At 35.4% G+C, this 13,011-nt stretch overlaps 1 protein-coding gene across 9 annotated transcripts in view; it reads left to right on the top strand.

The window, feature by feature from the left end:
* Positions 1 to 13,011, top strand: part of ANKRD17 (ankyrin repeat domain 17) — a 163,380-nt gene that overhangs the window by 69,250 nt on the left and 81,119 nt on the right. For all 9 annotated transcript variants that reach the window (XM_060113335.1, XM_060113314.1, XM_060113325.1 and 6 more), the window contains exons 2-3: positions 6,382 to 6,535; positions 11,934 to 12,090. In XM_060113335.1, the coding sequence (XP_059969318.1) occupies positions 6,382 to 6,535; positions 11,934 to 12,090 (311 nt within the window). The remainder of the gene's footprint in view (positions 1 to 6,381; positions 6,536 to 11,933; positions 12,091 to 13,011) is intronic.

Below are 13,011 nucleotides of genomic sequence, written 5' to 3'. Positions count from 1 at the left end.
TGTTATGCTAATTTTCACAGTTGGTCCAAATGACGCTACATTTCCACATTTTCATGTGACTTTGTGTTTTGAGTATACAAGGATTCGGAATACCATTAATAGCATAAACAAATTCATTCAGCTCTGATCATTGTTAAAAGACCTTGCTTTTTGTTGTTAAGCATTTGTGTTGTTTATTTTGGGGAGAAAGTAAAAAATACTTTTTTTGAATTTTATTTTTTTTTATATACAGCAGGTTCTTATTAGTTATCTGTTTTATACATATTAGTGTATACATGTCAATCCCAATCTCCCAATTCATCCCACCACCACCCCACCACCACTTTCCCGCCTTGGTGTCCATATGTTTGTTCTCTATATCTGTGTCTCTATTTCTGCCCTGCAAACCGGTTAAAAAATACTTTGTTAATCGAATAGTATTACCATTAAATAATTTTTTTTAAACAAAAGCAACCTCTGCAGTAAAACATCACCTTTAATCTTTAAAAACTAAAAGGATTTAATGTGCACAAAAATATAGAGACTAGTAAAATAAAGCCTCTATAAATCTCTTTTTCAGATCACTATTATCAAGAATTTGCCACACCACTTTGTTTTAAATTCCTGACAGTATTTCTGTATACTACAATATGCATCTCTAAAAGATAAGGGCATTTCCTTACCTAACCAGAGTAATTCCTTTATACTATTTAATGCACAGTTCATATTCAGATTTCTTCATTTTCCTTGAAAATTTCAAATAAGGTCTATATTATTTTGATGGTTATGTCTCTGGAATTTCTTTAATTTAGAACAGTTCTTCCCTTTTACTGTCTCTCTCTCTCTCTCTTTTAAAACATGTTCTAGATTTTAGTTTAGTCTGTGTGCTTCTGTTTAACTCAGTGGTTCCCAATTTCCCACCCCCAGGGTTTTTTTTTGTTTTTTCCTCCAGGGGGACATTTGGCAATGTCTGGAGATATTTTTAGTATCACAACCTGTGATAGGGTTGCTACTGGCATCTAGTGGGTAGAGGCCAGGGATGCTGCTGAACATCCTGAAGTGTATATATAGGACAGCTCCCAACAACAAAGAATTATCTGGCTCAAAATGTCAATGGTGCCAAGATTGAGGAGCCCTGATTTAACTTTTTCCTGATATTTGCCTTAATAATTTTTATAAACTGGAAGTTATTTCAGGGAGGCAAGAGTACTTCATAGGAGGTACTGTATATTTTATGTTGCATAAATCAGGGGCATATAATGTTTAGTTGTCTCACTTTTAGTAATTAAACATTGGGTTCAGGTATTAACAGCTTTATCCCTTAAATATAGAATTTAGGGCCTCCCTGGTGGCGCAAGTGGTTGAGAGTCCGCCTGCCGATGCAGGGGATACGGGTTCGTGCCCCGGTCTGGGAGGATCCCATATGCCGCGGAGCGGCTGGGCCCGTGAGCCATGGCCGCTGAGCCTGCGTGTCCGGAGCCTGCGCGTCCGGAGCCTGTGCTCCGCAACGGGGGAGGCCACAACAGTGAGAGGCCCGCATACCGCAAAAAAAAAAAAATATATAGAATTTAAAGTCAGCTTTCCTAGAGCAGAATCAAGCAACAGCTTCTTTTTCTGGTGGAAAGAATATTGAACTTGTTAATTGGATAACTGATCTCTTGGTGTTAGATATTTAGAAACTTCTGTTTATATAAGGATCCTGTGCTTCTGTTTTCTCATCTGTAGCAATGAATTGAACCTGGTGATCTCTAAGACCCTTGCATTTTGATGGTTCTTTGTATTAGACAAGAATCTGATGCACAAACACCATTTCATAAAATACCCAGCTAGTCAAAACAGCACATCCAAAATAGTTTGGATATAACTTAAATTGTCATGCTTTGAATATTGATAACTTTGACATATTATTTCCCTTACGGATGAATAAACTTAATAAGGACATCCCTTTCCTTCTGTCTCTCTCCCCTCTTCAGGAAGGTTATTTATACATTTCATTTAAGGAAAATGTTTCAGAATATTTATGTGAATTTCTTATTCAGACCATTTTTAATGCTCCAGAACTTGGCCATTATTCAAAATGAATTTTTTTCTATAGAAATAATATGATAAAAATGAGTTAGGTTTCAATGGGAAAATGCATTTTAGTTTTTAATCTGAATTTCCTCAACTAAGGACATGTTAAAGATGTATATGCCCATAACTTAGTTGACATTTGAATAAAGGATTACTTATTTTTGTATTTTTATAAGACTGCATCTCCTTATATCAGTCTCTCTACTTGTTCTGTAATGTAGCACAAGAATCTTTCCAGGTGGGAAAAGAGGAATTGGTGTTAAAGGAGGAAGTCCTCTTCTGCTTCCTCTTCAGAACTCCTATGGCTCTTTTTTTTTTCCTCTCTTCATCTTATGCACTTTCTACCTTGTATTATTGTTATTGTATACTTTTACTCTCAAATTAAAGAAATAAGCTCCTAGGTAGTAGGCTTAATTTTACACATCTCATGGTAGTAAACAGCAGTATCTCTTGTACAAAGACTGTTTGTAATAAAAGTGTTTAATAAATCAATGAAGATAGCATTTTGCCCTACCTGCCACCCACCTAATATTTGATTTTTCTATATCTATAAAATATACCTTTAGGGCTTCCCTGGTGGCGCAGTGGTTGAGAGTCCGCCTGCCGATGCAGGGGACACGGGTTCGTGCCCCCGTCCGCGAAGATCCCACATGCCGCGGAGTGGCTGGGCCCGTGAGCCATGGCCGCTGAGCCTGCGTGTCCAGAGCCTGTGCTCCACAACGGGAGAGGCCACAACAGTGAGAGGCCCACGTACCGCAAAAAAAAAAAAAAAAAAAAAAAAAAAAAATATATATATATATATATATATATATAATAGATATTTTATTTATTCAAGAGTTATTTGAGTCCTGACAATGTGATGAGCATAGTTCTAGTTGCTATATATATATCAGTGCTCCAAACAAAGTGCCTATTTCCATGGAGTTTAGAAAGACAGTAAATATATATAATATATCATGTGAAAAATTCATGAAAAAATTATGCAGAATAAGCATCTAGAGATGGCTGAGAGACTTGCTTAGGTCTCACAGGTAGTAGATGAAGCAGTAATGGTACCTAGGTCTTTAGATCCTAACAGTATCCTTGAAATTAGTTTATTCTTCATTACTTAAACTGGGGGGGTGGGAGAGAATATAATAGACATCCATTCCTATTCTTTTCTTTCATCCTAATGTCTTTTTAAAAATCTATATATAGTATTTCCTAGTCATTTGAATCTACTGATTTTTAAGTTAACAAGTTTTTCACATATCAAGAATAGTGGGCTTTAAAAATCAATATGAAAACTTTTATGGATGGGAATTCCCTGGCGGTCCAGTGGTTAGGACTGCGAGCTTTCACTGCTGAGGGCATGGGTTGGATCTCTGATCAGCGATCTAAGATCCCACAAGTTGTGCTGCGCGGCCAAAAAAAAAAGAACTTTTATGGAGACGTTTTAAATCAATAAGAAAACATATTTCTTCTGCACTTAGTATCCCTCATGAAAAGATTGAGATGCATTTTTCTTAGTAAATTTTCACCGAACTTAGTTAAGATACAATGTGGCATAAAGGGACTTGTGTCAGCAAATCACTTTTGATTGAAATTTAATACCTTCTGTGATCTAACTTGTAGCTTTCTGACTTTTCCTATAGTAAACCCTGTATTCTAGCATATAGAAATTTGATGCTTGTCTACCAGTGCTACATTCCTTCTTCTTTTTTCTTATACCAATTAGTTATTTTGGTCAAAATCCTTTCATATTCTTTCTGCATGCATTGTCTCCTTTAAACAGTTTTAGTACCTTTGATCTGTACTTTTGGTTTGCATTTTGCACTGCTCTTTGATATCTTTTGTTTTCTAAAACCTTAATCTGAAACATTATTTAATTTTTCACCTGTTCATTTTAACCTGTGTTCATTTTTCCATGATTATTTCCTCTCTCGTTTTTTTTTTTTTTTTTTTTTTTGTCTTCTCCCATTGGATTGAAAAATTGTAGATATTTTAACAGAGAAAACTTCATTGGGATGCAACTTTTTCTCTAGAAAGACTCATCGTCTGGACCATGGTTAAAGATAGGAGGACATAGTTTTTACCACGCTATAATATTGAATCACATGTGTCTATGACCAAACCATGCTGAAAAGTCCCCTTCCTAATGTATAACACTTAGGCTTTCACTACTGCCTTTAAAAATAAAGTTTAAAAAACATTATTGTTTTTTTCTTAACTCCCTCCTATCATATAGATTTTTAAGGTTAATATATAGCAAAATTTTTGAAAATTTTCAAATATTTACAGAGATTATTTTCAGAGTATTCTGTGTCTATTTATATTTGAAATATTAGAAATTTGAAATGTTATTTCATATTAAACTGCATTAGCTTAATGGAAATTTAGAAAGAAGCATATTATTTCCCCCTGAATTTAACATTCAATATTAAATATGTATTGATTAAATATAGGATTTATGCCTGGTTGCTAGACAGGTGACTTTTAAAGATGGAACAATAGAGTTTCTGCTGTTATGTTGGTTAAGAATTTATTTCTGAAGTTTTTAAATCTTATTTCTGACAGCTAGATACTAGGCATGAGGGTAATTGTGTTCTAGGTTATTAATAACTTTTATATCTATTTTAGTTATTACAGTGTTAGAAGTACTTTAGACTTGTGAAATAAATTTCACCTGATCATGTTAGTGATATTTTATATAATAATTATCAACTTTTTATCAGCAAACTGTAAAGAATTATATCTTTATACCTATTTGTAAGTAGCACTATGACAAGGGATGTCAAAACAAAACTTTTCCCCATGTCTTAAGAGTTGCTATTTTCTAATTCTTTACATTTTTTTAAATTGAATCTGGTATATGTTACTGTATCAGTGGTTCTCAGTGTATGGTCTGCAGCCCTCTCAAGTTCCCAGAAATCATTTCAGGATGTTCAAGAGGTCAAAAATGTTTTCATCACAATACTAATATGTTATTTGCCTTTTTACTGGGTTGATATTTGCACTGATGATACAAAAGCAATGGTAGGTAAAACTGCTGGCCTCTTAAGGCCATGGCACCAAATTGTGCTTGTATCATTGTAGTTATCACTGCCATATACTCACAGTTAAAAAAATAAAATGAAAAGTCAGTTTCATCTGAAGAATAATCTTGATAGAGCAATAAATAATAATTTTTGAAATTTCCACTTTTGAATACAGGTCCTTTTAATGTTATTGTGTGACAAAATGGGAAGAACACATAAAGCACTTATGCATATGAAAGTATGGTGGTGTTTGAGGGAAAAGCACTTGGGCTTTTTTGAGATGTGAGGTGAATAGTCCACTTTTTCTTCATGAAATGTCTTTTTTGCTGGAAAAATATAAAAGACAGACACACTATGCCTATCAAACTTGGGCATTTGGCAAATGTTCTCAGAAATGATCGAAGTGAGCCTATTACTTTAAGGGAAACAATCAACAGTATTTGTCACCAATGATAAAATTAAGCTTTCAAGCACAAACTAGAATTTTGGAAATTTTATTTGCCTGGGCTTGACAGCGTTCCAGTACTTAAAAACTTTTGTAATGAAACCAGTAGTGATATTAATTTTTTTTTTTTTTTTTTTTTGCGGTATGCGGGCCTCTCACTGTTGTGGCCTCCCCCGTTGCGGAGCGCAGGCTCCGGACGCGCAGGCTCCGGACGCGCAGGCTCAGCGGCCATGGCTCACGGGCCCAGCCGCTCCGCGGCATATGGGATCCTCCCAGACCGGGGCACGAACCCGTATCCCCTGCATCGGCAGGCGGACTCTCAACCACTTGCGCCACCAGGGAGGCCCGATATTAATGTTTTGATTTTTTGATATTGTAGTTTGATTTCAAATACAGTAAATATTAATAAATATAACCCTTATATGAAGTCCTTGGGAGCAGCACAGTACTTTATAGGTGTATAAAGGTGTCCTGAGAACAAAAGATTTAAGAACACCTAATTTAGGTCCTCTACCAGAGTCAAAGGTTTCATGTCTAAGTATTAGCCTCATAACCTCTCCCATCCACTACCCTTCCCCCATGAAATTAGAATAGAAAAGAATACATATGATTTCAGTAAGAAAAGAAAATAGACTACATATGATATGAATAATACATTCTTAAATTATTCTACAAATGTAATTTTCTCCTTTAAACTGGGCTTATCTATCCCATTGAAATTATTCAGGATTGCATTGTATTTATCATTGATTTTGATGTTAAAATATTTTTCTCTTCTCTTCCTTTTTCTTCTGTTTATTTCTCTTCCCACTTTCCTTTTGTCCTTTCATTCCTCCCTTTCTTCTTTTTTTGGTATTTATTTTCTAGGTGGAGTCTTTCATTTTGGATCAGGATGATTTGGAAAATCCAATGCTGGAAACGGCTTCCAAGTTACTCTTGTCAGGTACTGCTGATGGTGCAGACCTCAGGACAGTAGATCCAGAAACACAAGCTAGACTGGAAGCTTTACTAGAAGCTGCAGGTAAGTCTGCAAACTCTACATATATAATAAGCCTAATTGTCCAAAGTTCTACATAACTCTTAAAAACTCCAGTTATTATAAATGTCTGATGTTGGATATTTAGTATAAGACTATTCATAAAGGTTAATGGATTACTTTCTAGAGCATAACATGCAACATTTCATATAAGCATAGTTTTATTACCAGAATAAAATTGACAGGTTGTTGTAAACCTTATAAACAGAGACTTCTTTTTTTATTTTATTTTTTTTTTTGCTTCATTGGGTCTTCGTTGCTGCGCATGGGCTCTCTCGAGTTGCGGCGAGCGGGGCTACTGTGTTGCGGTGTGTGGGCTTCTCATTGCGGTGGCTTTTCTTGTTGCGGAGCACGGGCTCTAGGCGCGTGGGCTTCAGTAGTTGTGGCACATGGGCTCAGTAGTTGTGGCTGATGGACTCTAGAGCACAGGCTCAGTAGTTGTGGTGCACAGGCTTAGTTGCTCCGTGGCATGTGGGATCTTCCCGGACCATGGCTCGAGCCCGTGTCCCCAGGCAGATTCTTAACCACTGCGCCACCAGGGAAGTCCAAACAGGGGCTTCTTATACAGTTAGTTTTCATTAGTCTTGAATTCCATCTTTGCAAATTCACCTACTTTATAAAATGTATTTATACCCCCAAATTATAGTGCTGTCTCAGTCTTTCATAGAAATGCACAGAATGGTGAAAATTTTGAGTTGTTCTGCATGCATGTTTTCCGCTGAGGTGATGCTCTCTGCCTTCTTGTTTCAGCTCTCATACTGTAAACAAGTGTCCTTTCCATGGTCTACTTAGTGCCACATTTTCCACATTTTTGTCCCTTTTTTTGGTGATTTCAAATGGCCCCCAAGTATAATGCTTAAGTGCTATCTAGTGTTCCTAAATGCGAGAAGGCTGTGATGTGCCTTTTGTATAATATACGTGTATTAGATAAGCCTCTTCAGCATGAGTTATAGTGCTTTTGGCTGTGGGTTCAATGTTAATAAATCAAGTATAATATATTAAATAAGATTGTATTTAAATAAAAACACACAAAAAACAAACTTATGTATTGACTGGTTAATGCAAATGCTGTGGCCAGAGACTTCCAGGCACCTAACCCTGTATTTCCCCTTGGAGCAGTGGTTCAGTATTCATTAGTTCAGTGTTCCCAGTGACTTTACAGAACATAACTGCCATGAATAATAAGAATTGACTGTATAATTCCGTCCACTTTTTTGTCACAGATTGTCTTTTAAAACCTTGTAAAGTGAATCATCATTATATTTTTGTAAAGCGGATCATCATTATATTGTCCTCATAGGAAGTGTTTTAATTAGAGTTTATATACGTAACCAAGAGTAAGCATCATAATATGTAATATGCCTTAAATATAAGGAAATAGTAACTCTAAATCTCTATGATCATTTAAAAGGACCATATTTTCTTAACTTTCCTAAAGTGGACATAAATATATGGTGAACATTAATTGTTCATGGCTTGAGCACCCTGAACCAATGCTAGATTCTGTACATTCAATGCATATAAACTGATATTTCATTATAGCATAAAACTGACCAATTGCTGTTTGATAATCCTTTCAATAAATATCTCATAACACAGCATCTAAATATTTGAAGAACTCATGGTTAAGTTTGATTTCTATCCTGGGTAAAATTCTAGAATGGATTATTAAGGGAATCTTGACCAAATACAGATGAAAACATAGTAGGGGCACATGCAAGGTTCTTTCCTTGAGTATGGAAAACTGTACAGGGTAGCAGTGATATAATTTAGCATTTGCCTGAAATTTGATGTTGCTTTAGGAGTTTACCTGAGAGAAATGAGGACTGTGAAATTATTTGAAAACATGTCATAAGAGGAACAGGGAATGTTTCTCCTGAAGATGAGAAGACTCAAGTTGAATATAAGAGGGATATTTGTTTTCTGTGGTTCGAAGAGGCAGAACCAGGCTTAAAGATGCTACATGAAGGTAGATTTCAGCTGAAAGGAACTACTTTTGGAGGTAGAGTTCCTTTTTATAGGATGCTAATAGTTGCTTCATTTTTCTCATTTCTGTGTTTATTCCCCTTTTTTCCCCCGTTTTCTTTATAATAGCTAACAATCAATCAAGGTGTCAGCTAAGCTGAGTTCTCATCTGTAGGCTGTAGAAGAAAATCCATTTCCAAGTTTATTATTGTTGGCAGCAGAATTTAATTCCTTGGAATTGTGGGACTGAGATCCTGATATTTGTACAGACTGTCAGCTGAAACTGCTCTCACCTCTTTGAGGTCACCCACATTCCCCCCATCTTCACATCAGCATGGCATGTGTAATCCTTGTCCTTTGAATCTCTGATTTCATTTTCTCCAACCAGCCACAGAAATCTCTTTGGTCTTCCTGGGGTCATGTGATAAGGTCAGGCCCACCCAGATAACCTTCTCTTCAGGTCAACTATGCCATATAGCATAACCTAATCATGGGGATAAAATCTATCAAATTCACAGTCCCAAAGATTATATAGAGTGTGTACACCAGAGCTGGGTAATCTTGGGAACATTTTAGAATTCCTAGTATACCAGTGATTGGACAGAAGCCTCTCCATTTCTTTGAGAACCCCCAAATGTCAATATGTTTAAGTCTTTTCTCTGTGGCTGTTTAATTTCTTGAGAGACACATCTGCCTGTTTCCGTCTGGTGAATTATAAATGCTGGCTGCCAGCATTTTGGGAGCTGAGAATAGAAAAGGGGCTAAGGATCTCACTGTTTATCATGCATATGTTCACTTAATCCTCATTTTCAATTTAGTATTATCTCTTCCTCATCTATACCCAATATCTTCTAGCCCAGGGTCTTTCTGGTTTAGTCTCTTTAGAGAATAATTATCTGGCTGTGCAGTTTGGGATGGAGTCTTAAATGTCTGACTGCTCCTCACAGGTGTTCAGCCAGTCTCTCTGTTTTCCAACCCAAGCCTCACCCCTGAACCTGGAACTTGTATATAACTCCTGAGTCCTATTGGGCTGATCACTTTGTTTCTCATTGATTTCTATGTTTCTGCTTATTCTGTTCTGCTAAGTCAGTTAATCTCTTCTTTACTATGTCTTCATGAATATTAGCTTTGATTTACAAATTTCTTGTAGTTTTATCAAAGATGGAGTTCCTGTTGTATTTTAGTTCTCCTTTGAGTAAGTTCTGAGAAGAAAAAGGGGGGAAATAATTGTCTTAAAATCATCTTGAAATCAAAAATCTAGATAATCATTTAATACACCTTTTCTCTGAAATTATATGGTTCTGTTCAATTGATTAAATGTCATAACTTGGAAAGAATAATTTGGTCATCGTGTACCTTTTCTATTATTTGATCTTCACTGATTAATATCTGATAATTGAATAAGACCAGTAAAAAAAGATCACCATAATCCAGAGTAACTAGATAAATTAATTTCCAATCACTGTTTATTTATTTGAAAGGTTACTATGTATTTCTTAGGTTACTTCCTAGTTATTTTTACTAAAATAGTTATCTTTACTTATGAAGATATGAGAAGTTCATAAAAATTTAATATGGAATATTCTATTTTAAATGCTATTTTTTTAAAAAACAGGGATTACTTTCTTCTGATCTGGACATATCCTCTTGTTTAGTTCTTTTTTGTCACTGACAAATAGTTGTTACATAGCCAATCTGAGTTGGCTAAAATATTGGAGCTAATTCTCTCGTGTGAGAATGCATCTGTGATATTGGTCTCAATAATGTTAGGATACTTAACTAACCACAGATATCTTATTGAATAAATACTGCTATAGCACGTTCAGACTACCGTTGGCTTTTAATATTAGTGACACAAATTATGCAGTAGGTATCAGTCTTACCAGATTAAGACTGTTTTTATCCTTTGTATGTCTTGATTGTGGCAGACACTAAATTTGACTGCTCTGAACATTTGTTATATCTAAATATCTAAAATCAGAAATGCTTTTTGCCATATTTATTCGTAAGATGTAATATTTCATATCTTGGATTTGTCAGAAGGAAAAGCAAACACGTATAAAGTTTTTTTAAAATAAACTTCAAACACAAACTTATATGATATTATTGAGTCCTTCCACTATTAAAAGAAATCTGTACAGATATGTTTATTATCATTTGGGAGATCTTTTTGGTCTTTATCTTAGTTAAATAGTTTGTTTTAAAACCTCTAATAGTGTTTCTTAAACCTTAACTGCGTTTGAATCACTTGGGGATCTTTTTTAAAAATGCAGGTTATTGATCAGTAAATTTTAGGGTCTCAGATTCTGCATTTCTAACAAGCTCCCAAGTGACAGTAATGCTTCTATCAGTAGTTCATGAACCACATGTTGAGTAGTGGGGTTCTGTAATATCCATTATAACATTAGATGTTTTATCTTCAAGTTAGAGCAAAGGTTATTAATCCTGGCTGTGCATGAGAGTCTCCTTAGAGCCTTTAAAGTATGTAGATCCCTAGGCCTTCCTTTTACTTACTGAATTATATCTTTAGATATAGGAGAGTTCAGCATCTGTACTTTTGAAAGGCTCCACTGATGGGCAGCCTGGATTAAGCAGCACTGAGTTTAGAATAATAAAGTTTAGAGATCAGCTTGCTTTATAGTGATATGTAGAATAGCAACAAGTTGTGTTTCATGTACATGGTAACTAACCATTTCTGCTTTTGAAATTAAAAAAAAATTTGTCTATTCTGAATATTTTTTAGATATGGTGTTTTTAGACATGATTTTGGGTGTATGTAATAAATTGTAGTCGTAATTTGAAGCAAACAGGTACTCATAGATAGGTTATATTTTATATAGCCCATAATGTCTTATATGGCCATTTTTTGGTCACAAGTGGTAGTAGCCCAACTAAACATTCTTAAACGAAAATGGGCATTTACCAAAGGTATAGGGATGGTGCTGGCTTCTGGCACTACTAGTGTCAATGAGTCAAATATAACTTTATCAGAACTGTCTCCTTCCTATTTCTCTGCTCTCCTTTCCTCTATGTTGACTTATTTTGGGCAGTCTTTTTCTCTTTGTGGTGATAAAAGTGACCAAATACCTCATGACTCACAATTTAGCAACCTTTGAGCATAGGTTCTTCTTGCAAACGTATGGCAGAAGTCTGAGTGAGGACATCCGATTGTCCCAGCGTAGACCAACGACCCATTTCTAGAACCAGAGAGTCATAGAGTTGAGCACTTATGGACCACATGAAAGGAATAAGACTAAAAGAAAATTGGAGAACAGTGATTTCCCAGAAGATTCTGGCCAGACAATATATATGTCCAGTGTATCATTTGGAGTTTAACATAAATAGAGTTAAGTAACTTGAATTTTGCTTTGTTTCTCCTTTTGGGTATATCCGAATTGGTGTGAAAATAATATAATAGGAATAGGCAAATTATCTACGGCTGATGGTAAAGCCTTTGCAGATCCTGAAGTGCTTCGGAGGTTGACATCATCTGTTAGTTGTGCGTTGGATGAAGCTGCTGCTGCACTTACCCGTATGAGAGCTGAAAGCACAGCAAATGCAGGGCAGTCGGACAAGTAAGTGTATTTCCACTGTGATCAGTATAAAAACATTTTCTTAAAAATAATTAAAATAGCTAACATTTACTGAGCATGTATTTTGTGCCTGGCACTATGCTAACCACTTTACCTGTGATATCTTATTTATACTCACAAAAAGCCTTAGGCATGGATTTTGTTTTTATTCCCCTTTTACTCATGAAAAGCTGAAAAGAAGTAACTTAAGATTGAATAGGTGACAAGTAGCAGACGTAGGACACCAGTGTCTGTCTGACTACAAGGCTGACTTCTTAGCCAATATGTTATAAAAGACCTTTTGATTATTTAGATTTTGTTTTCTTTTAATGTTTTGGTGACAAAGAAGTAAATGATTTCTAATTAGTCGTGCCATTTTCTATTTCATGTGCATAGTTCTGACCATTTTAAAGGGCAGGGTTTTTATTTGTTTATTTGTTTTATGAATGTTCAAAAATGTCAGAGATCTAGTTTCCATAACTTGAATATAAGTGAGTTCCAGGGATGTTATTTTTATTTGTCCTATAATTCCTTTTATATAATATTTCACATTTAGTAAGAACTCAGTAAATATTTTCTGACTTGGCCTTTAAAGTTTTTCTGATGATGTTATACAATAAAAAATAATCACACCATCTTGTATATAAGACAGTTATGGGTAGTATAATGAAAAATACAATGCCAAGGAAGCAGCTGGAAAAGAACCATTAATACATGTTACTGTCTTCACCCTTCAGAGGCTTCTTTTTTTTCTTTTAACTGAAAAGAAGCCATTAAGCCATTTTATGTACAGTTGACTCTTGAACAACACAGGTCTGAACTGCACAGGTCCACTTATACACAGGGTTTTTTTCTTTCTCTTCTTTCTTTTTTTTTTTTTTTTCTTTTGGCCACACCACGTGGCTTGTGGATCTCAGTTTCCCG

This window comes from Mesoplodon densirostris, chromosome 1 (assembly GCF_025265405.1).
Source record: "Mesoplodon densirostris isolate mMesDen1 chromosome 1, mMesDen1 primary haplotype, whole genome shotgun sequence".
Lineage (NCBI taxonomy): Eukaryota > Metazoa > Chordata > Mammalia > Artiodactyla > Ziphiidae > Mesoplodon > Mesoplodon densirostris.
This window is presented reverse-complemented; position numbering and strand designations above follow the sequence as displayed.